Source organism: Chelonoidis abingdonii, chromosome 1 (genome assembly GCF_003597395.2).
Source record: "Chelonoidis abingdonii isolate Lonesome George chromosome 1, CheloAbing_2.0, whole genome shotgun sequence".
Lineage (NCBI taxonomy): Eukaryota > Metazoa > Chordata > Testudines > Testudinidae > Chelonoidis > Chelonoidis abingdonii.
In genome coordinates this window covers 91570115-91594335 of record NC_133769.1, presented here as the reverse complement: position 1 = coordinate 91594335, position 24221 = coordinate 91570115, and the positions used below count along the sequence as shown (strand labels likewise).

At 39.1% G+C, this 24221-nt stretch overlaps 1 protein-coding gene across 2 annotated transcripts in view; it reads right to left on the bottom strand.

Annotated features, from left to right (window-relative positions):
- Positions 1–24221, bottom strand: part of SCYL2 (SCY1 like pseudokinase 2) — a 56195-nt gene that overhangs the window by 6164 nt on the left and 25810 nt on the right. For both annotated transcript variants that reach the window (XM_032788582.2, XM_075067296.1), the window contains 13 exons: positions 23411–23560; positions 22143–22364; positions 20599–20715; positions 19853–19978; positions 18190–18366; positions 16808–16930; positions 15513–15626; positions 11186–11318; positions 7617–7735; positions 5908–6008; positions 4519–4585; positions 4296–4385; positions 2603–2722 (listed from right to left, as the gene is read on the bottom strand). In XM_032788582.2, coding sequence (XP_032644473.1) covers positions 2603–2722; positions 4296–4385; positions 4519–4585; positions 5908–6008; positions 7617–7735; positions 11186–11318; positions 15513–15626; positions 16808–16930; positions 18190–18366; positions 19853–19978; positions 20599–20715; positions 22143–22364; positions 23411–23560 — 1659 coding nt within the window. The remainder of the gene's footprint in view (positions 1–2602; positions 2723–4295; positions 4386–4518; positions 4586–5907; positions 6009–7616; positions 7736–11185; positions 11319–15512; positions 15627–16807; positions 16931–18189; positions 18367–19852; positions 19979–20598; positions 20716–22142; positions 22365–23410; positions 23561–24221) is intronic.

Genomic DNA, 24221 nt, shown 5'->3' with positions numbered 1-24221 from the left:
CACAGGTTTGGCATCTGAGTCTGGCAAATATTGTTTTTCTAAACTAACACTTTTAAGACTGCTTGAGAAGAATTTTCAGCACAGCTTGAGGGAACTGAACACAACTGACTCCATTAAAGTTAAAGTGAGTCACATGGCTAAATACTCACATACAGTATCATGCTGAAAAAGATCTCTATGAAATACGTGCACTGAGATCCTCTGATGTTTTGAAAAAGATGCACTAAGCATATGTTCAGTAAATCAATATTCTATACTGTAAATTACACATTTTCTACATATATGGGTCTAAATTTAGCCTTCACGTGTACGTACAACTCTTGCTGAGGTCACTGAAAGTTGCATGCTCCTATCGGAGGACAGGCATTTTGTCCTCTTCAAAATGCATTGGGGTGCACCAATATATATATAGGTCTGAAATCATAAAAGTTGCATACAGACTTCAAATATGAAGAAGAACTAAGATGTGGTTTTATGGTCTTTAACCATAGGTAAAGGAGCGCTGACACCCATTGCTGTAAATATGGGAGACATTCATTGATCGGCAAAGTGGGTATACTCAGATTAAAGGGTGTAAAAAAACAAGTCCATCCTAGTTTAGTGCTGCACAGAAAGGTTTTCAACAATAATATTATTTTTCATTTTGTAATAGAGTGAGAAGGAAAAAATGATTTTTTTCCCCCACTACCTTCTCCTCCCCACTTTCCCCATAGGAAGATGTGTGGAGAAAGACAGAGACAGACAAAGTCTTCTCCCTTCTTTTCCCCCTCTATGCGCTCCTTCCCTCCCCCATTTTAGAAAAAATGGGGAAAGAAATAAGTCCTCCTGCCCCAAGTTTTTCCATAACCAACTCTACTTTGAACAGAGTTTAAATTAATCTCCCATAAAAGGCAAAGCCACGTTTAAATGAAATTACTGTAATGAGATCTATCAAACTTTTAAAGAAAACTAAGGTACACAAAATATTTACATTGACATGTAAGTCATGTTCTGACTACCCCACCAAAGTGAAGAAAAGGTTGCTGTAATATTCTTCAAGCAAGATGGTAGCCAGAAAGCATCTTTTGTTTGTAACTACCATCAACAACAGCCACAAACAAATCTTTGTAACTTTCTCAAATATCAACACTGCAAACTCCTCTTGTACCTAAAAATCAAACTGGATTTTTTCCATCTGTTGTACATAACCAGACAACAACAAACTAACTTTCTGGAGTCATGTGAACTGACAGGGGAGAAACAGCACCCCAGAACAGACTCCCCAAGCCAGAACTAGGATGAGAATGGGACCCCAACTCCGGGACCATGAATATTCTTCCAGGAGATACTGAAAGCACCCAGGAACCAGATTTCTGTGCCAGAAAAGGCTTTCACAATCCCTCAGGACATCAGTGATCAGGAGCGGATTTACCATGAAATAAACAATGCAGTGGCATGGGGCCCCCAACGACAAGGTGCTCCCCAAAATGCAGGACAAATATTTGACAACTTGCCCCCAAATCCCAGCTGGGAGTGCAGCAGGGCTCAGGCAGGGAAGCTGCTTGCATGCGGTGCCCAGAGGCCCCACGCCACTCCTGGAAGCGGACGGCTGCTGGTACATCTCTGTGCGCCCCTGGCCAGGGAGGCAACTCCGTGTGCTGCCCCTGCCCGTGCATAGAGACCTGCTGTCCCCTCCCTGCCAAGGGGCATGCAGAGATGTGCCAGTAGCAGTGATAAGGTGGCTCCCTGCCCACTCTGCCCCCGTGCCACCTCGCTTCACTCCCGTAAACAGCCAGCATGTCCCTGTGTGTGTGCGCGCGCGCCAGCATGTCCCTATGGGTGGGTGGGTGTGTGTTGCCTCCGCCCCAAGCGCTGACTCCAGAGCTCCCAGTGGCTGGGAACTGTGGCCAATGGGAGCTGCACAGGTGACACCTGTGGGCAGCAGTGCACGGAGACCCACTGCCGCCCCCCTTTATTGAGTGACTATTTGCTCCAATCTCATCTTCATCAGAACCCCTCTGATGCCAGCCTTGCTCTACCTACCCTCCATGCTCCTTGCCCTTCTGTCCTCCCTCTTTCCTAATCACCTTTTTGATCCTTTATCCTTAAATTTCTCCCATCCTTCTATCCCTTCTCCTATTCTTCATACTCGCTAACTCATTTCCTCCTACCTTACAGACATGACTTGAAAAAGAGTGTAACGAACAGCATGCAAATCACCACTCTGCTTTGCTTATGTGCTGCATTCCTGTCCTCCTCCCTCCCTTTATATCTTTATCTATTTAGGCTGTAAGCTCTTTGGGGCAGAGACTGTCTTCCTGCAAGCTTGTATTGTAACTAGAATAATGAGACTCTAAATCATGATGTTGCCTCTGGACACTACTGTGTCATAAATAATAAATATTATTAATATTGCTACAGAGGCACTGAGCAGAAAACAACAATTTGTTATTATTTAGCCACATTGACTCTATAGTATTGACACCACTGAAAATGGGGAGTGGGGAATGTCAGTAAATCAAGAAGGTAAGACATAGAAAATGATCACTTTTATAATGCATACAGTATTTGCAAGGAGGTAGGGGCAAGGTTACCAAACTGTACAGTAAAGATCTTTTCTCACCTGTTTGACTGGAGCTGTGATTGTGTGTGACTGAGGCTTAAGCGGTTGCTGGTTTTTCAATTTTTGTGCCTGTTCTTGTTCTTTTGCTAACTTTTGCTTCTCTTCAAGTGTAAGTGGCACCTTTAAAACAAAAAGTATTAGCATTAACATTGGATAGTATGTCTCATGACTAGTTACCTAATTTATAATATATTAAATATAAATGACAGTCCTAGCTATTTAATGATACAGTACATACTTTTATTTCAAAACGGCTAATGTTGCTAAGTGACAAAAACTTATCACAAAAATGTATCACATTTAGAAAACCCAAGTAGTTAAAAAGGAAGGAAATGAATTGCTAAGGATATCATAAAATTAACACTGCTCAGATAATTTCTTAACGAGTATAAAGAAATGGCTATTTCATTACAACACAGCTGCCTTACCTCTGACCCATAATTTGCTGGGTTTTAAAAAAAATCAACATATTTTATGCAGGTATTCTCATGTATTCCTTGAAACAGAAATATCATCTAATATAATATGACAAAAAAAATTTGTGAAGTCACTGTAATTGCTGTTTCTTGGAAGAATTGGTGTTTCTTGAGAATAATGTATGTTTAATCTGATAGCAAAATCTAAATCACTAATATACTGTAAAATTATGTTTGCATCTGTGGATTGCAGAGGTGAAAGTAAACCGGCACAGAGTACCAGTAAAAAAAACGTGCAGCAGCGTACCAGCAAATAAGTGGAGCACTGAGTACTGGCTTACTTTCACCTCTTTTGGCTGCATAAAAAACAGTTTAAACTCAAAGCTTATAAAAGCTTGGAAAGGGAAAACTCACTGTCACATTAGTTTCTCTCCTCCTTCCTCCTCCAGCCAGGCTGCCAACATGGCTAGGCTCCGCGTTCCCCCGACCCCTCACACTCAGCAGGGGCTGCAGTGGCACCCCTCTAGCTTGCAGCAGGGAGACTGGCTGAAGGAGAAACCTCCTCAGGATGCCTGCTGCCTGCACAGGAACAGTTTAAACTCAGCTGTTCACTCCCTGGTTCAACCCATGGGATTAGGGGCCATTTCTGGTATCCTTGTTAATTTCACTCACAGTTGGCGGGGGAGTGGGGGTGAGACCAAGGCATGGGCAGAACAGAATAGGCATTTGGCTGCACAGCTTAAATCCAGAGCTAATAAAAGCCAGTGGAAGGGGAAAAGTCACAGTCACATTGGTTTCTCTCCTCCCTCCTTCTCCAGCCCCAACAACTGTGAGTGAAATTAACAAGGGTGCCAGAAATGCCTCCTAATCCCATGGATTGAACCAGGGAGTCAACAGCTGAGTTTAAACTGTTCCTATATAGGCAGCAGGAGTCCTGGGCAGTTTTGTTGCTGGTGAAGTAGGAAAGAAACTAGTTGATAATATGACTTGCTGCCTATACTGCTGGTGTCACAAACAATGTCAGTTTTCAGTAAAACTGTTTCAAAGAGACTCAGGAACATAATGAAGAATTTAAAAATTTCTCAATGCTCCTCACCATGTGGACATTCAGAGTGCAGTGCTGAGCAAAACTGGTCAGTTATTTCTTTAAACATTAAAATATATGATAGGTGCTTACATGTATACTTTTTCGAACAACACAGGCCTTTGGCTTCCAACACATTTGCCTTTTACATAAGGTATTTGCATAACAAAACACCTTCAGAAAAAGAGCTTACCTTTTTCTGTTTTGATGACAACCCATTTTCTTTTTTATCTGATCCACTAGTTGAAATGTCATTTCCAGTATTGTTAAACACTTTGTCAATCTGTTTACATTGAAAAATATTATCCATGAACAATTTTAAATTTTGTAATTTATGATTAAGATAAACCAAATATTTCAGAGATAATTTCAAATTTGATGCCTGTGTGTAGCCAATGCAAAATATTGTCTCTTACCTGATTACTTGTACTATTAGATTTTGACTCTTCAGGTACGTTCATTTGATTAGTTACATCCAAAGATCTGTAGTACAGAGTACAAATATTACAAAAAGATGGCTCCCAGTCAAAGCAATGACCCTAATTCAGCAAAGTTCATAATTCTAAAGAGAATTAACAAAGAAAACTTTTCTTATCACAACACTGTTGTATTTAGAGTGAGCACGCATGCATGAGACACTGATTAGAAAAAGCAGTATTTAAAATTGTAGTGAGTTATTTAATGCCAATTTCAAATACTCTTTGTTTCTCTCCTAAACAGGAGTAGATATGTATAGCTAGTTTAGCTTAATTTGACTTAAACCCACGGTAAATCCCATACAATATCCCTAGAGCAGTGGTCCCCAACGTGGTGCCCGCATACTGGCCAGCAGATGAGCATCCGCCGAAATGCCGCCGACAAGCTGCGTCATCCAGAGGCATCACTGATGAAATCGGCGGCATTTCGGCGGCGACGCCTATTGACATTGCCGCTTGTCAGCGGAATTTTGGCAGATACTAGTCCACCGTCATGGTCCTCTGAGGCTTGTCATCTGGCGCCCGCCAGACGAAAAAGTTTAGGGACCACTGCCCTAGAGTCTTCAATAAGTTTTGTTTTTGAAAGAACTCAATTCTTCTCCAATGTAATTTTTCAGTCCTCAACAATTACTGAAAACTAACTGTTTAAACATATTTTCATACTCCAAAACTATATTAAATAATGGAGCTCTATAGTGGATTACCATATTGCATGAATAAGCTAAGAAACTGAAGAAAAAATATCTGACAAAAATGTTTTCTTTTTATTACAATACTTTGCAGTAAGTGTACAGTATCATATTTTATAAAACTGATTAATTTTTAGTTACAATACAAGACCTCAATACAGGACTCAAATCTTTGCTGAGAAAGTGGTGGTGGTGGGGAGGAGATAAGACTGCCCATTTGTGAGAGAGTGATTAATGATTGAATGACTGAAGGCTCTACTGCAGGGATCGGCAACCTTTGGCACGCGGCTTGCCAGGGAAAGCACCCTGGAGGGCCGGGTCGGTTTGTTTACCTGTCATGTCTGCAGGTTTGGCCGATCGCGGCTCTCACTGGCCGCAGCTTGCCGCTCCAGGTCAATGGGGGCTGCGGGAAGCGGCATGGGCCAAGGATATGCTGGCCGCCGCTTTCCGCAGCTCTGCGGCCGAACCTGCGGATGCAGTAGGTAAACAAACCGGCCCGGTCTGCCAGAGTGCTTACCCTGGTGAATCGCATGCCAAAGGTTGCCGATCCCTGCTCTACTGCATGTGTTGCTACAGCTAGAGATGTTTCACATTTGCTCATACAGGTGGAACTGAGATGCATTACAACACATACACTTACTTTTGCTGTTCTTGCATAATATGAAGTTGTTCAAGTTTGGTCTTATGTTCAACCTCCAATCTACTAAGCATCTCTTTTATGACAGAAATGAAGGAATTGAACTATAAAGGAAATGGGTGAAAAGTTAAGATTTTGCATTGTGATGGTAAATAAATAAAAAAATGCATTGTGTTGTAACATTTATTGCTACAAATCCAGTTATATAGAACTTTAAACAACTGTTCAGTATGTTTATAAACCCTATGTTAGGTATGCACAGATAACAGGCTTTTAGAAAAATTACTGTAAGTTTATCTGTTTTTGCTGCTTTGCATGCGGTATACTCCCACTACAACCAGAGTAATGTGGCACTGAAACTGAAATACATCACAGCAAGTAGCCAGTGACAGGGTCTCTCCAGCAGCTCTAAGTAAAAGATGTTACTTAGCCAATTTACTTTCTAAAAATTTCCTCTTAGGAAATCACATTTTTTTTTTACAGCAATATATTTGCATTACTACACTACTGGCAACTCTTGTAAACAAAGCTGCGAGTGGAAACATTAAGAATGCATTCTAGATTTTGATTTGTATTGTATTAATATTAGGTGGTTAGTTACATTACCAGGACATTTAGAAGACAATGCAATACACCTCGACCCCGATATAACGCGACCCAATATAACACAAATTTGGATATAACACGGTAAAGCAGCGCTCCGAGAGGGGGGTCGGGGGGGGCTGTGCGCTTCGGTGGATCAAAGCAACTTTGATATAACATGGTTTCACCTATAACGTGGTAAAATTTCTTAGCTCCTGAGGACAGCATTATATCAGGGAAGAGGTGTATTACTCCATCGCCCTTTTGTTTCTGATGCTTTGATTAAATCCCATTACATTTTGTCCTGAATATTTTTGTGGCATATTTGAATGGTATCATATGTTTGCTAATGTAAAATTTTCCAACAGCCTTATAAAGTTAATCTTGTTTAAATATTTCCATAGTGTTTATTATAGTCTACATCCATCATCTGCAAACTCAGACAAGTTTTTCGTCAGTCTCTTGATTAAATCATTGTCTATAGTGTAAAAACAACAGATAAGTAGAAGAAGTATGGATCAGGGAAGTGACATGCTGACTTCAGTTCCTCTATTTTTAGTCCCACGGTTTGAAATATTTACTTACTTTTTTGAGTGCTGACATTATGGCTAGAAAACCAGAAACGCTCTAAAATGCCAGAAAGTAAACGTAGATCTTTTAGATGTTATTCTGAACTACGTACTCTCTCATGCTTCTATTAACCATAAGTCAAGACTGTCAGATGACAATTTCTTACATTTGAAGGAATGTAATTCAGTTACTAAGCTATACTGGATTTTATTGGCAAATATTAATGAAAATATTCTAGGAGAAACTTTAATTTAAGATAGAGTGAGAGGAAAACTGAAGAAGTTCTAGTGATAACTAATGGATGCAACATATTTAAAGATGAAAACATCACATTTAGAATCTTAAATTAGAATTACTAACCAGATCCACTATACAAACACTGATCTTTAAGCCAATCAATTCTGACAGGATCACTGGAAGCCTTTATCACTGTTTATAGTCACATTGAAATGCATTAACATATAAACTATTTTGTCAGAGAACTATGTTAATTTTGTATTTCCTTCTAGACCAGCTCATTAGGTAAAAGTGTGCAAAAACAATTAAAACGGTGTTCGTACCTGATTGAGATTAAGATTGTTCTCAATACTAAGAGGAATAAGATGCGGCAATACTTTTCCCGCAAGTTGTTCTTTGGTAATTCCCAACTTCTTATGAGTAAATGTACATTTGTAAATACCTGATATAGAAGGTTAAAACAGCAAGATCGGTAGTTTAGTAGTTAATATTGTGAATGAGCTCCAAGAAAACTATACAAACTGTATGTACTGATAATAAAACTGAACACAGGACTCAAAAGTCAGAGTACCAGGGAAAAATCTGTACATAAAGAAATTGATTCATTTGCAACTAAACACAGAACTAGAAAAAACAAAGATGAAAGACTGAAGTATTGAAATCCAGTGTAATCTTGGCACAAAAGGACAGGGTTTCCTAACAGGGGCAGCATTTCAGATTGTGGTGGTGGTGGTGGAGGAGATGGGGATTTTAACCATGATTCCAGGGGCTATTTAGGTACCTGAAAACTCTACCGGGGGGGGGGGGGAAGTTGGGCAGATAACTTAGAAATTAGCTGATAGGAGCCCTGTATCTAATTCCTATATAAAAAAAGAGAATTAAATAAATATTAGACCCACTCAGCTCTAATACTAACATGCTCTCACACTTTGTGTCAAGTCACTTAAGAGACACTGGTTAGATTTAATAATTTTAATATATAGTCTTACTTTGTTACTAACTCTTGAATACAACAATTGAAACAATCTTAGAAAAATCTAGATTACTTTCTATCCCTTTTTTGCAGTTCACCAAGCTTGGAATAGATCATTTAACTTTGGAAACAACCTACTAGGCCACGGCCCTACGAGTTTATACTGCACCTGCCTGGGGCTCTGGGGGTTCTACTTCCATTTAAAGGCTAGTTACTTTCCAGAAGCTCTTAAACACAATACTATATAACACTACCATGATTGAGTTGCAGTTCTCACAGGAGACTATGTAAAACCAAACACCAAGAAAAATCCACATTTTAAAGTTGAGACAAAAATTGAGATTTCTGAGGTATATCAGGGTCACTGCAGGCAGGAAAAGAAAATAAACAGGCACAGGAACTCTGGGCAACTCTTCCTCATGAAAGGAAGTTGGAGAGGCAAACCTTCTAGTCCTTATCCAGTAAAGCTTCTATTGCCACCAGTGCCTCCACTCATAGATATTAACATGTGCTTAATAACTATACACTTCATACTTAAATATCTAAGCCATCTTATCCAGGGCTACACATTTAATACACATTGTCTCAGGGACTACGTTTTCTGGCATATTCTGAACACTGCTGAGCACACAGATGGTCCCCAGTAGATAATACAAAATCAATGTCATAATAATAGTTGACTTTTTTGACACTGTGGATGCAATTTCTGTTCTTTGTTCTGGAATTGGCCTGAATACAGCTGAAACCCTAAGAATTTGAGGCATAAACACATCTGACACTTATGACTTTTTGATTCCTTCCATTTCTTGAACTCAGAACAAAAAATGACAAAATAAAAAAGGTTTTTTCTTTAAAATGTAAAGCTGCACAGCAGCCATTGCTCTACAACCCAGCATGGAGCAGAACCTGTCACCCCTTGGGAGTTAAGTGATCTCCTCTCATTTGACTTTCATCCTCCATCCTTCCTGACCTCAGGGCTGCTTTTCATGCTGTCAACCATGACATCCATCCCAAACACCTGGGACCATTTGCCCCTTCTGTACAACAGCACTGCTCTACCTCACAAGGGGCTGTGAGGAGAGCTAGGCGCTCAGGTACTATGGTGATGGGACCATATAAGTACCACAAGTAGAGTGGGAACTTCTCTATACCACTGTTATCCATTCCTCCCTGGGGTTTCGGCCCTTCTTTTCACCTATGCCCCCCAAATCTCCCCCCTTTCTGAATGTAACCTTGGCTCCGAGGGCTTGGCTATGTTCTCTCTAAAACAACCCCTCCTCCTTCCCACCCACCCAGTTTCCCAGGGACCCTTGTTTTATAGGCTAAACTTCCAGATCCTTCACTTAATCACCCTGCCTCTGTAAACAAAATACTGACTCTGCACCACAGGCACCTCTCCACTGTAGAGCTTACTTTCACCCCTGAGTTAGTGTGAAATGAAACATAAAAGGCTTACCAGTACAGAGGCCTAGCTCTGGGCCCCCGGAAGGGGCAGGGCCTTGGGCAGAAGGGGCGAGGCAGGGGGTCAGCCTCCTCCAGTCAGCTCTTCAGTGCTGAGAGTGGCCCATGCCCCCTGGGGCTCCAGCAGCAATTTAAAGGGTCTGGGGCTCCAGCCACTGCTGCAGTAGCAGTGGCCGGTAGCCCTGGGCCCTTCCAAATCACTGGGCCCTGGGGCAGCTGCCCCTCTTGTCCTTAGGGTCCCTATTGGCAGGGCCACCGACAGCGGGGAGTAAAAGAGGCAGCGACGTTAAAGCACTGTCGTCGGCTGTGTATGGGCCTGTACTGGTGGCCACTTCTTACTAGTATGTTGTACTGGCCCACTGTCACCTCTATTCTAACTCCAGTTAAGAGCTCCACCTGGAAGCTTGCACACCTCCTGTACAAAACTTGGGGGGAGGGGGGAAGGGTTCCCAGCCCCTCTCAAATGGTACCTTGACTTCCTAACATTCAGAACAGAAGAAAGGAGTAACTGGGTGGCTCAAGGTAACTTCTTGTGGCTGCTGAACCCAAGTGACACCCATATACTGAGAGTTCATGACCTGCCCTTGCTTTCTGGAGGGGTTCCTTCTGGAAGCTTTGACTTGTATTAATCAAGAGGTCTGACTACATAATTCGAGAGGTCTGCACAGTTTATTTCTGCACACCACTCCAAAATTAAGGAACTATTCTCCACGGTGTCTGAGCAGAGCTTGGGCACAATGCAGATGGCATATCAACAGGGAAAGAATTATGACTCCTTTATTCTCAGTCAGCCGAGATCAGTCATAGCTGAGCCTCATTGTATGCCCCTCTAGCTATGCTCCTGCTCGTCTGCCTCCTCCCCTTGCTGGGGGATATAAGTGGTGGAGCCACCCATTGCAATGGAGATTCTCCTCTGCAGAGGAGGAATTCTCCTGGGACATTTTCCAGTCATTTTCAGCTCATTTTGTGTAACCTAAATGTTACAAAGTAATCTTGGTGGATCAAAGAACCCAGCCCATTAGCATCCAGAAAGAAACTGCTTAAGAGAAATGCAACTGGGCGGTGTAAGGGGATTCTTTATTACTGGACAGCAAAGCTATCTGGAAAGTCAAATTTTACAGTTTAACTACTGAAGAGGTAACAGGAGGTGACAATGGTTTATAGTGCTCTCAGGCAGATTCAGATAGCCCCTGCAGCCCGAGACCAAAGGACCCATAGAAGCTCCATAGGTCAACAACTGTGGAGAATACTTGTGGCTGAACTGAGCCCATAGACTACAAATACATCTAACAGAGAACAGAGGAGCACTGTGAATACAAAAAAGAAATCTGAGAAGTCCGAAACAGCTAATAGCCTTTACATAAGCTGTTATCTATGAAACTCATACAGCACTACCAATATGACATAGAGATTACAACAACAAAACCGTAACAAGAAGGGAAATTAAATATTCATTACCTAAAATTCCCATAAGCACTGCAGGTTCCTTGGATGGAATTTGTTGTAGAAAGGGTAGAATGTCATCAAGTACAAACCACTTATCCAAATATTCCAAAATCTTTCCTAAGCACACTAAGGAGTTCACACGGACCTATTAAATATGTAACAGAAGTTAAGTAACATCTCTAACCTCTATTTTTGACCAAAAATTAACATTCTGAAAGACATGAATTTTCAATCTTTACAAAAACAGATTAAATACAAAAATCTTAAGTTCTATTTTAACAAAAGTGTTAAGACAAAGACTAAAATAACTGGACAAACTACATTTTTACAAGATTGAAACAGACAGAACCCAAAGTCCTCTAATACAGTTATGATTAAACATTATTGTAAAAGTAATATCTTGAACCACAGAATCACAGAAATGTAGGGCTAGAAAGGACCTTGAGAAGTCATCAAGTCCAGCTGCCATGCTAAAACAAGACAAAGTAAACCTAGACCATCCCCGACAGGTGTTTGTCCAACCAGTTCTTAAAAGCCTTCCACAACCTCTCTTGGAAGCTTATTCCACTGCTTAACTACTCTTATAGTTAACACGTTTTCCTAATACGAATCCTAAATCTCCCTTGCTGCAGATTAAGCCCATCACTTCTTGTCCTCCTTTCAGTTGACATGGAGAACAACTGATCACAGTTCTCTTTGTAGTAGCCTTTAACGTGTCTGAAGACAATTATTAAGGTCCCCACTTCAGTCTTCTCTCAAGACTAAACATGCCTGGGTTTTTTTTAACCTTTCCTCATAGGTCAGGTTTTCTAAATCTTTTCTCACTTTATTGTTCTTCACTGGATTTTCTCCAATTTGTTCACATCTTTCCTAAAGTGTGGCACCCAGAACTGGATGCTATACTGCATCTGAGGTTTCAACACAGTGCCAAGCAGAACACAACAGTCACCCCCCATGTCTTACATACAACATTCCTGTTAATATACCTCAAAATAATAGCTTTAATTCCACAACTGCATCACATTGTTGACTCATGGTCAATTTGTGCTCCACTATAACCTCATCCTTTTCAGCAGTCTTTTCACCTCACAAGTTATTCCCCATTTTGTAGTTGCACGTTTGATATTTCCTTCCTAAGTGAAATACTTTGCACTTGTCTTTATTGAAATTCCTTATTGAATTGTAGATTTGACTAACTCTCCAATTTGTCCACGTTGCATTTTATAAGCACATTTTCTGCTCCATTATCCAAGTCATTAATGAAAATACTGAATAGTACTGGACCCAGGACTGACTCTCCAGTGGGACTCCACTACATACTCCCTCCCAGTTTGACAGTGAATCGCTAATAACTACTCTGAGTATGGTCTTTCAAACAGCTGTGCACCCACTGTATAGTAATTTCATCTAGTCACATTTCCCAAGTTTGCTTATAAGAATGTAATTTGAGACTGTGTCAAAAACCATACTAAAAATCAAGATACATCATGTCTACTGTTTCTCTCCTGCACCTCAACCCAACCACTAGGTCAGTTACCCTGTCAAAAGAAGAAAGTAGGTTTTTAGCCTGATTTGTTTTTTGACAAATCCATTCATCCACCCACCTTATTTTACTCTAGGTGCTTACAAACTGATTGTTTAATAATTTGTTTCAGTATCTTTCCAAGTATCAAGGTTTGGCTGACTGGATTCCCTGTCCTCTTTACTCCCCCTCTTAAAGATAGGTACTCTCTGTTTGCCCTTCTCCAAGTCTTTGAGGACCTCACTCATCCTCCATGAGTGTTCAAAGATATTTACTAATGGTTCAGAGATTTCTTTAGCTAGTCCCTGAAGTACCTTAAGATGAATTTTATCAGGTCCTGCTGACTTGAATGCATCTAAATTTATCTAAATATTCTTTAACCTGTTCATTCCCTATTTTGGCTTGCATTCCTTCCTGCTTCTTGTTAATATTAATTGTGTTGAGTATCCAGTCAGCATTAAGATAGGCATTAAACAATTCAGCCATCTTGATGTCATCAGTTATTAGCTCTCCTTCCCCACTAAGTAGAGAACTTACACTTCCCTTCATCTTTCTCTTGCTCCTAATGCATTTAAATAAGTTCTTCTTATTGCCTTTTTTATCCCTTTCTAGGTGTAACTCATTTTGTGCGGCCTTTCTGATTTTGTTCCTACATCTTTATGCTATTCTTTTGTACTGCTCCTTATCAATTCATCCATGTTTCCACTTTTTGTGGATTTCCACATTTTGATTTTCAAGTCATCCAAGAGCTTCTGATGGAGCCACATTGCCTCTTACTATTCTTCCTATCTTTCTTCGCACTGGGATAACTTGCAGTTGTGCCTTTAATAAAGTCTCCTTGAGAAACTGCGAACTCTTTGGAACTTCTGTATCCCTTAGATTTTCTTCCCTTAGGACCTTACCTACCAATTCTCTGAGTTTGTTAAAGTTAACTTTTTTGAAGTTCAGTTTTCTTAATCTGTTGCTTTCACTCCTTCCTTTCCTTAGAATCTTGAAATCTATCATTTCATGATCATTTGCACCAAAGTTGCCTTTCACCCTCAGATTCATATCCAATTCCTCCCTGTTGGTCACAATCAAGTCTAATATGGCTGTCTCCCTCATTACTTCTTCCACTTTCTGAAACAAAAACTTGACCCCAATTCATTCCAAGAACTTGTTGGAAATTGTGTTTTGCCTTATTACTTTTCAACAGATGTGTGGGTGAAGTCCCCCATTACTACCAGGTCTTACGTTTTGAATATTTTCATGTTCCATGCAGTGTATATTCTCCACAACCCATTTGTTTTGCTGAAATGTCAGAACAAGTTTATTTTAATTTCCAGTACTAAACATAACTTGCTTGGGGAAAAACAACACATTGAAAACATTCTATTTTGAAAGAGACCAATTCTAATACTAGCTCTTTTCCATTATCAAAAAATTAGCGTAGGAACATGTAAGTCTGTACAACTCTTCAGTACAGTTCATCAACTTGTGTTTGATATAGTCTCCCAACAGAAAGGGTATTAGAATTAAACTAATTCTACACTTGATACTATACACTAGACAAACGACGATAGAATTTAGTGTTCTGTTGTGATACTGCCTTTGCAGAGATCGTGAACAATACACTCTTGCTGTAGTTTACTAAATTAAGCAGATGTCACTTAGAGTGATACAGAACCATAAGTGGTGCAACTCACAATGGAGAAACTGAAGGAACCTGCAGTATCCTGCAGGACTCCTTCCCACACATCACACCTTATGTCTTGGATTTCCTCAAAGAATAAGGATACGTCTATACTACCCGCCGGATGTGTCCGATGTATCGGGGATCGATTTATCGAGTCTCGTCTAGACATGATAAATCAATCCCCGAATCGACACTTCTACTCCATGTTGGCAGGAGGAGTAAGAGGAGTTGACAGGGGAGCCGCAGTGGTCGACTCGCTGCCATGAGGATGGCCAGGTAAGTTGAACTAAGATACTTCGACTTCAGCTACATGAATAGCGTAGCTGAAGTTGCATATCTTAGTTTGAACACCACCCCCTCCCCAAGACATTTCCCATGGTTGCTAAGATGACTTAACTACTGCTGCTTTGCTTCAAAAAAACTTTTCTGAACATAAATAAGGCTCAAACAAATGTTAATAAAGACAGGATTCTTTATAATTGGTGTCTAAAGTTAGGATCCTAAGTCCATATTTAGGTACCTACGTTACTTGATGGGTACTTCATTTTGAAAAATATCTCCATTCTAATCAGAGAATCAAATAAGGCTTAATGCAACTCAAAAAGTATGTGTGAAATCTACTTAACTGAAATGGCATATTACTTTATCATAACAGACTTAACTCTGAATGCAAGAATACCTAATCACTCCAATTATTCACATTTTTGACAGGCCATATCTAAAATGGGGAATTAGGAGGAGAAACCCAGAAAACTACTTTGAAAAAGTTCATATAATTCATATCAAGGAGCACCAGACAATTACTTTGAAAACTCTAGCTAGAGTTTTCATATAACAAAATGAAGTATACAAAGGAAAATCCTGAAAAGTTCTTTTTAAAAACCACAAAAGAAAGTTTTGCATCACTGAAACACAAGTGATTGCATATTGGTTACTGAACAAACGGCAATACTTTTAGAAAAACCTGAAGAGAATGCACAGCATCATGGTAGGGGTTGCTCTGTTTTCTGAACAAGGCTCTTGTTTTCCTGCAGCATGTTGATAATAATTAAAGCAACAATAGAAAAGTGAAAATTACCTGAGCACTATTTTAATGTTTTGGGAGTAGGGGATGGAGAGATCAAGAACATTAGTTTACTTACAGCAAGAGAGGAAGTTTGCAAACATGCATTTTTAATTCTTGGTATTAATGCATTTTTCATCGATGGGTAGTCTATTAGGTTGGCAAACGTAGGAATTATGTTAAGGCAAAGTTCCTGTAAACAAACAACCATAGGGGTTTTTAAAAATTCACTTTACAGTAAAATTAGTAATGTGTGTATGTATTTTATAAAAATACACGTATACACACATGTACTGTTAAGAGCAAAAATATCAGTTAAATTCTCAATACATCCTCTTCAAACAAACAATAAACATGGTCACCTAATTGATCCCTAACTTATTTTTAAAAAGCTAGAACTTCAGATAGTCTCATTTACTAAAAATATGTTTTTATATTATTGATACACCATTCAGTTACTACTATACTACAAGCTATATTAATGAAACCCACACTAGTGGTACCGCTACTACTACTAAAGCATAATTTGAGGATTCATGCCTGGAAAGTGCTTTGAATGAAAAGAGCTACATTTGCATCATAACTACAAAATAGCTGGATCAAAAAAAGTCTTATATTTTCACAAAGCAGCACTTTACAGAGAGCTTGTTTTTAAATCACAGAAAATCAAAGCATTAAAATACATTGCACTTGATTTGTTGCATGAAAATTAAATTCACATCAACATATGTGACAGCACCTAAAATGCCACCTGACTACTACAAAAAGTGTCTCTGCAGTAAAGAAGAATCCATTTAGAATAATTAGACTAAATTACGAATAGTAAAACTAACCTAAAATATAGAGACAGGTTAATTTAACCCCAGTTATCCAAAATTCTAGTTAAGCCACAGGTCAGTTACTTTCCCCCATGACTTCTAAGCTTTGCAGGGCTGAAGCCCCCATTTATCCAAGGATTTTGTGGAGGCTTCTGGATAACTGGTGTTTGGCAGTACATAAAAAGTAAATTTCAAAAGGCAAAAGACAAAGCAATAAAAGACACATTAAATACTTATTTAGGCAACAGGCCTGAGCAGAAAGTGTCACTGTGCTTGACAAAATTTTTCATACACTGGAAAACAGTGAAAAAAACAACATTTGGCATGATTAGGTGAACATCCATGTTTTATTAACTGATCTCTTTCTGGTCAGGTAGGGAGAAAGTCCAACAACACACTCTGGAATTAATGTATAATCCTTCAGGTATGTTGCAAAAGTTTTAACGTCCTCTTTTATGGAGAGAAAAGTTGTAGGGTATACATAATTTGACAGTATCCTTTCACAGCAAAGAGGAAAGTTTTATACACTATTAAAGAAAAACCTTAGTTACTACACCTGAATCTGAATTGAAGGTGCTTCTAAAGCTCTGTAAACCATTGGAAGGACACTATTCTTTATTTCATCTGGTGGAGTCTTGGTTAGGAGCAAGTCCATTTTTTGCAAGAAAATCAACAAAATCTATGAAACAAGACAACAAAATGTTATGAATACCACAGATTTTAATACTGCAACATTACACTTTCAATTTGAAGTTTTATTATAGCAATATAGTTTGGAAACATTAAAAAGGCTATCTTATAACAGAATCAATGGTATTTACACTCACCATGTTGCTAGCCTGAAGGCATGGAAGATAAAAAGACACTTAGACATGTTATTGCATTTTTGAAACAGCAAATAAAAATTAAAACAAATATACTGACCTTTAAAAAAAAAAAAAATCACAAGGCTTATGGATTTTTGTTTTATAATTCCAAAATAGTCCATTATTAAACTTTAGCTATAGAAACATACTCTTGACATACAAGCCATTATGGAAATCACTAGTTTCCAAAGAAACCTGGAGTCAAATTCTGCTCTCAGATGTGTATGTGCAATTCCCAGTTATTTCAACTGGAGTTGCACATATGCATCAGAAGGCAGAATTTGGACCTTACTGAAGGAGCACAGCATTACAGTGACAGTATTGGTACAAAATAGGTTTATTCCTAAAGTGAAACAAAACTTGACATAAAAATGTGTAATTCTCCAAGCAAAATACAGTACTTCACCAAGATAACTTCATTTCTTCTTTTGAAAAGCAACACACTAGAACTTGTAATAAAACCCCTCCAAACCCAACAGCTTTTCAAGAAGGCAGAAAGGATTGAGGAAGTGTCTGTTTGGATATTTGACATATACCATCAGATTGCCAGACACACTACCACCTAATCATCTGAAAGTTTTAAAGAGGGGGGGATAATAAAACCAACCTTTACCATAGATTCCTATGTTCCCTCTTTGGGCTTGTCAATACCAGCAAAAAAATAAAAAGGTAGCAAATTTATCCAGTACTGTTTAGTCCTGCTCAGAACAGGTCTGATGGTAAATTAGAGATCTGATTTTTGTTACTCTAGGCTCACCATATCAATACAATATTACGCTTAATGAAAGGTCTATTGCCCCTTTAGAGAGGGAATGGTCTGGCATGCTAAAATTGCATTCTAGACCAGACAAGGGCAGGTGTGCTACAGAGGCAATGGGCTCAGTGCATTTCAGGTGACGAAATGCCTTGCTTCACTCAAGACTGATCTCTCTGGAAAGCTACAGAGCAGAACTGAGGTTTGGAAGTTTGCGTTAGATTGGAACAAGGAAATGAATAGAAAATTGATTAGGATTTTGTCAGGAAAAACCTTGAAGGAAAAAATGAGATTTACTTTTAAACAACATTAATCTACCTGGATTGGTTCTTGCTGTTTAAAAACAGGGCCAAGATCAGGCAGAATAAGCTTGACGTACTCTTCTTTGGTGCACTCCTCAGCAATCAGCAGAACATTAGGTAAAACAAAGGGTACCATATCAGGGTTCACAAACTCTGAGGTCAAGTAAGGCAAAATTCGCTGCACTATAACACGCTGAGAGAGAAAGACAAAGAGGTGTGGTTGCTTTGCATTGCAATAAAATACTATTTTCTAATTTTATTTCAGCGAAGATTTTTTCGTAAAAGTCAGGTTTATACAATAGTAGACAAATGCAACAATCAGTTCTGAACCTTACTTTAAGAGTAAACTCGAGTTTTATATACTACAGTGCTTTCTTTTCTGTTTGTATTTAAGACACAGTCTGTCCAAATGGACCCTCAATCATCTTATTTTAATGTCACTTAAAAGTTATTATAAAACTTCATGATTTTAAATCCTATAAACAACCTCATTAATACAAATTAAGGAAGCCACATATGATACCATTTTTCTTAAGACTAGATAAAGAGTTATTAGCATAAAATTCAGCTTTTGCAGGACTCCTGTAATCCCAATACAAAAGAAAAGTGCTTCCTTCCTACAGCTGACCACCACCTCCAACCTTTGGTTCTATTTCTGCTTGCAAGAATCTTGCAGACATACCTAGCCTGGCTAAGCATATGCTAAATGGCCACTGATGGTGATGATTCTAGAAAGTCTGTTCATTGAGATGTATTTATCACTGATATACTACCACCAACTGAAATAGGAGGGGGAAATAAAAATTTAAGCCTGAAAAGCTTCCCTGTGTCTTCCTGCCTTCTCCTTCATAACACTTGGAAACTTGGTCCAACTCCAAAATGTCACAAAAATAATTCATCAATGGAGAAAATTGGTAAGTAAAAAAAACAAAACAAAAAAGACATTACTCAACATTAGATCTTCCTGCAGTAGGATTGTACTTGTATTTGTAAATAGTTCAAAAAGGAAGTTTAATTAAAGATGAAGAAATTTAATCACATGGGTCACAAATGTTATTCTATTATGTGGTAAACAAGGATTTTTTCCCTTCTTATTTTCTTTGGGACTACAAAAACTAAGAAATTAACAAAAACGGGAAGGGGATGGGGCCAGTGTTATCATACCATCTGCCTGCCATACAGGAGAAGAAATCTGGACCAACAGACTTTAGCTTTCCAGGCTGTCTGTAAGCACAAAAAGCACAATGGGCCAAGTCCCCTTTGGGAAGAAAGCTTTGCATCATTCAACAATAGAGAAGCACCGACTAGCTCTAAAAAAAAAGCGTTCAGTCGGTCCAACTGCACTGGAAGGACAGGGACTACTTCACAGAGCCTTGACAGATGGGGATTATAAAGCAATGGAAAGGGGGAACATAGGGCGGAAGAGATCTGTTCTGAGTGGGATGAACCCAGAGGAACCCTTCAAGGAAAATTTCGCTACCATGAGAATTCAAGATTGCCATTTTTTCTTATCTCCAGGAGTATCAGCAGCTGCAGGGTATTCCCACATAAAACAAGTTTGTCATACTTCATCTTCCTTACTATGTTCTACCAATCCCACTGCAGTCCAGTATAGAACGGAGGTGCATAGACGCCAATACTCTTCATTTAAAAATATTAAAAGATAAAGGAAAACAAACCTTAGGCAGTTTTGGCAGAACCTTTGGTAGCCCTTTAAAAAACTGTGATTTCTGAAGATTATCCCTTTGGAATAAAGAATCAAAATATTGGAGTGTCATTGCCCCAACATCATCAAAGAATGGTATCTAAAAATAAAAGATAAAAAAGTGTGATCTTGGACAGAAACCACCACCAATGCTATTGTAAATGTAACATATGTAAAATAATCATCTAATTTACTCTCTCAAATGCATTATAAATCAACAAAACATTTATAGTTAAGTGGCTACATCTAATAAATAGAAAAGTACATTTTTACACAGTAAGTAGTATTGTGACTGAAAGGTAAACTTCATCATTAAAACAATTAACTGCTTGAGCCTAGCTTTTTAAAAGAAAACATAATATTTATATGGCTGATATGGTCTGTCTAACTTGGTTTATTTTATATGGAAGAGAATTATTTTTTGTATTACAAAAGCTCTAAGAATGAATACAAGTTTTAATAAAAGAGCAAGTTTACCAAGAAGTAATGTATACTTATTACTTCTACATTATCAGGCTACTTCCTAGACTACGCAGCCTGTGGTTACCTCCCTGGGAATTTACAGCCCTGCTTCGATACATCAAGTGAATGTGACAGTCATAAAACAAAAGGAAAAGTAGTACCTTTAAGGACAACTAACAGAAAATAACTAAACATTTTTTAAAAAGTGCATGTTATTAGCCCTGTTTCTTGCAGCTACAGTATTTTCTAGGCACTCACCTTGGTCATTTGATCTGCATCTGGTCTGACTGCAGGAGCTACATTTAATAGTAGTTTTACATGTTCGCGTACTTCCTCTGGTATATTCTGAAGTGTAGTGGAGCCTAAGCGACTCAGCTGTACAAATAATTCAAGTACATGATCCATGAATACAGAAAATTCTGCACACTCATTATTTTAAGACAATTGATTTGATGACTTTTTAGTTCTACTTTAATTAGGCAAATTTTATTAAATGTAATTTTTATAAATGAGAGAATCTTAAGCTGTGGTCATTCCTATCTCTTATCTTACAGTGTCACTGCATGCTGGCACTGGTTTAAAACCTGAGTTTACTAAGCCCATGTCTACATGTACAGTGCTGCAGCGGCACAGCTACACTGATACAGCTGCACCACAGCAGTGTGTGTGGTGAAGACTCCCTATGCCAACAGGAGAGAGCTCTTCTGTCAGCCTAATGAAACCATCTCTGCGAGCAGCAAAAGCTATGCTGTCAGGAGAAGCTCTCCCACTGATATAGCATGGTGCACACTAGTGCTTATGTCGGTGTAACATGTCACTCAGTGGGGTGGAATATTTATACCCCAGAGGAAGGCAAGTGGTAGTGTAGACATAGCCTAGTTCTGTAGTGCTACGGAGCTCAACTAGATGGCTCCCTGGCTCTTTAATAGTGCACTGTGATTTGTATGTCATGATAGAGCATTAAACATGACTAAGGGCTTGTCTACACTGGCAATTTACAACACTAACTTTCTTGCTCAGTTTCAGTGCTGTAAAGCGCCAGTGTAAACAGTGCACCAGCGCTGGGAGCTATGCCTCTCATGGAGGTGGATTTTTAGAGGACTGAGAGAGCTCTCTCCCAGTGCTCTGCCATGATTACACAAGCTACATTAAAGTGCTGCCATGGCAGCGTTTTAGTGTTCCCAGTGTAGACAAGCCCTAAAGAACATCAGTATAACTTAGCATCTCTTCTCTTCCTCCAGCCCACAAGAGGTGGAGAAAGAAAAAAGTTTCTCTCTGAAGGTAAGTGAGGGAGGGCATCTTTCCAACTCAACTGTTGGGATAGGAGGGGAGGGAGGGAGGAGTTACCCACAATTTTTCACCTGTGGGTGATTTCATCATCTTTTATTTAAACTCAGCAATTCCCATATGGCTAACACAGTTGTTCATTGTCCTGTGGTTGCTATCCTGTTTGCTCTACTCACAGTCAGAGTGGCACATCATATGTCTATCCCATATTAGCAGCATACGGAGGGAGACATAAGAATCCCCAGGCAGAATGTCAGCACTAGTAGTTTATTCAGGCAATTTGAATGATGCATCTATTTTTATTCCAAGTATTTTGTAAAGACTGATTTTAAAGAGGTAGCATGTATGATGTGACCTGTGATTGTAACTACATTTATATTGTAGCTCTCGATGTTGTGTACTACACTGAGATATCCATTTCTTTTCTTTTTTAAAAGTAGTAATTGCTTTAAAAACTTGAGACATTTAAGAAGTGAAAATCAAATTCAGAACATATTGCCAAGTATAGCAGATACCTGATCCAGCTGTCTACTGAAACTTTTATAAATATCTTTCTTGTTGACCTCAAAAATAGGTTTCCCTTTATTAAATACTGCATACGTGACAGCTCCTAAAGAGTACATGTCACTGGCAGTTTCGCAGCTCACTGAAAGGATGTATTCTGGTGCCAAATACTCAGGATTTGGAAGACACAAGGATGGCAAGTTTGGGTCCCATTCTTTACACAGGAACTTCAGCTGTAAGAACAACAGTGAAAGAAAATATAGCAGTTGAAGAATTTAAATTGAAAGTTACTCAATAAGCAGCAAACAGTCAAATTCACCATGAGTAAAACAACAGGGACAGAGGGAAGCAAAACTGAGGCCATGGCTACACTGGTGCTTTACAGCACTGCGACTTTCTCAGGGGTGTGAAAAAAACCTTCGCTCCCGCGGCAGCGCTTTGAAGTTTTGAGTGTAGCCACACCCTGACTAAGTGACTATATAAGCTAAATGGGTATGCTTTGAATGTTGCAGATATCACACCAAGATGATTCAGAATTATGAAACTTGATGAACATTTCAAAGAATGCTATACATATTCAGGCACAAATTAATCTTTGGAATAAAGAGCTACAGAAAATATGCTACCCGTTTTATGTTAGGAAATTAAATGTATTTTTGGATAAGAATCATCAATAATCCCAAGAACACTGCACAGGGAGGGCAGCCCTGTCCACTGGGCTGTTGTTGGTTCATCTTGGTGCCAAGACTGGTTGGTGACCTGTTGCTAGGGGAAAAGGTGGCGTCTTCCTTTACTGACCTACCAGTAGATGTATACGCCGTACTCTACACAGACAAACTCCACATCCAGATACTAATTCCCTGAACTATTTAGTCCTTGTTAATCCACTCTTAAATTTCTTTTGAGCAACAACCATCAAGCATGTAATAGTTCTGCAACAAATGTGCATGGGGCTCAAGGATGAAATCACACTCGTTTTCAAAGCACAAGGAATTTTCCACTGACCACTATACTAGGATTAGAACCCAATCCCTAGTCTAAGGAGCCAGCTCAAACTTATTTTCAGTTGTGACCCAAGGCAGAATTTGAACCGAGACCTCCAGAAATAAAGGGTTGATGACCTATCATGTCATATAGCCTCCTCGCTATTTAAAAAAAAATTAAAAAAAGGTGTAGAGAAATTAGTAGGTGATACAGCACTAGAATTAGTAGATCATGCAGCCTGCTTCAGACACTATCTGCATTTAAAGTAAAAAGCAGACAAATAAAACCTTATTACCTCTTGTTCAGATGGATTTGTTGACTGAATACAAAAATCAAATCCCATAATTTTCCATGCTCCACTTTTATTCAAAATTATATTTTCAGGAGTAATGTTTCCATGGACCATTTTCACACTGCTGTGCAGAAAGGACAAACCTTCAGAGACCTGTTAACAAGGAAAGATTATTTTTTGTAAATATTCTTTCAAGACACTTGCAAAAATATTTACATTAATTATCATATGTCATTTGTCACAGCAAAGTCTCACTTCCCATGCTCAACTGGTATGTGTTAGTTAAGAAACCGTCAAGCCAACCTACCACAAGGAAGAAAATATTTCAGACTAAAATCTTTGAAAAAATTAAACATGCATCAAGCAAACCAAATTCGGGTTGAGAACTTGCTCATGGAGTTACTAATGCCAAGTTAACTATTACAGGGCTTGAAAAATCCACTTGCCCAAGGATGAGTAGAATGTTCACCAGATGAGTTGGCTGAATGGGGAGCCACTGGCTCCTTTTCTAGAAGAGAAGGAACAAAAGAGATGCAGAGCAGTGTATGTGCTTGTGCTCTTTTAGCAGACGGGAAGGTGGGAACAAAATTGCCTATGCATAGCTAGTTTTTAAGGAGAAGAGGGGACAGAGCAGTTTGCTTTGTTCTTTTCACAGACCTGTGTGGGGAGGGGGAGTGTGAAAGAGCAGAGTGGTTGAAGGCTGCTTTAAAAAAACAAAAAAACAAAAAAACCCTAACAAACAGAATGGGAGGATGAAGCAAGGAGTAGTGACCCTCTGTACCAGAGCTCATTGACAAGGGGAGAGGGAGATAGC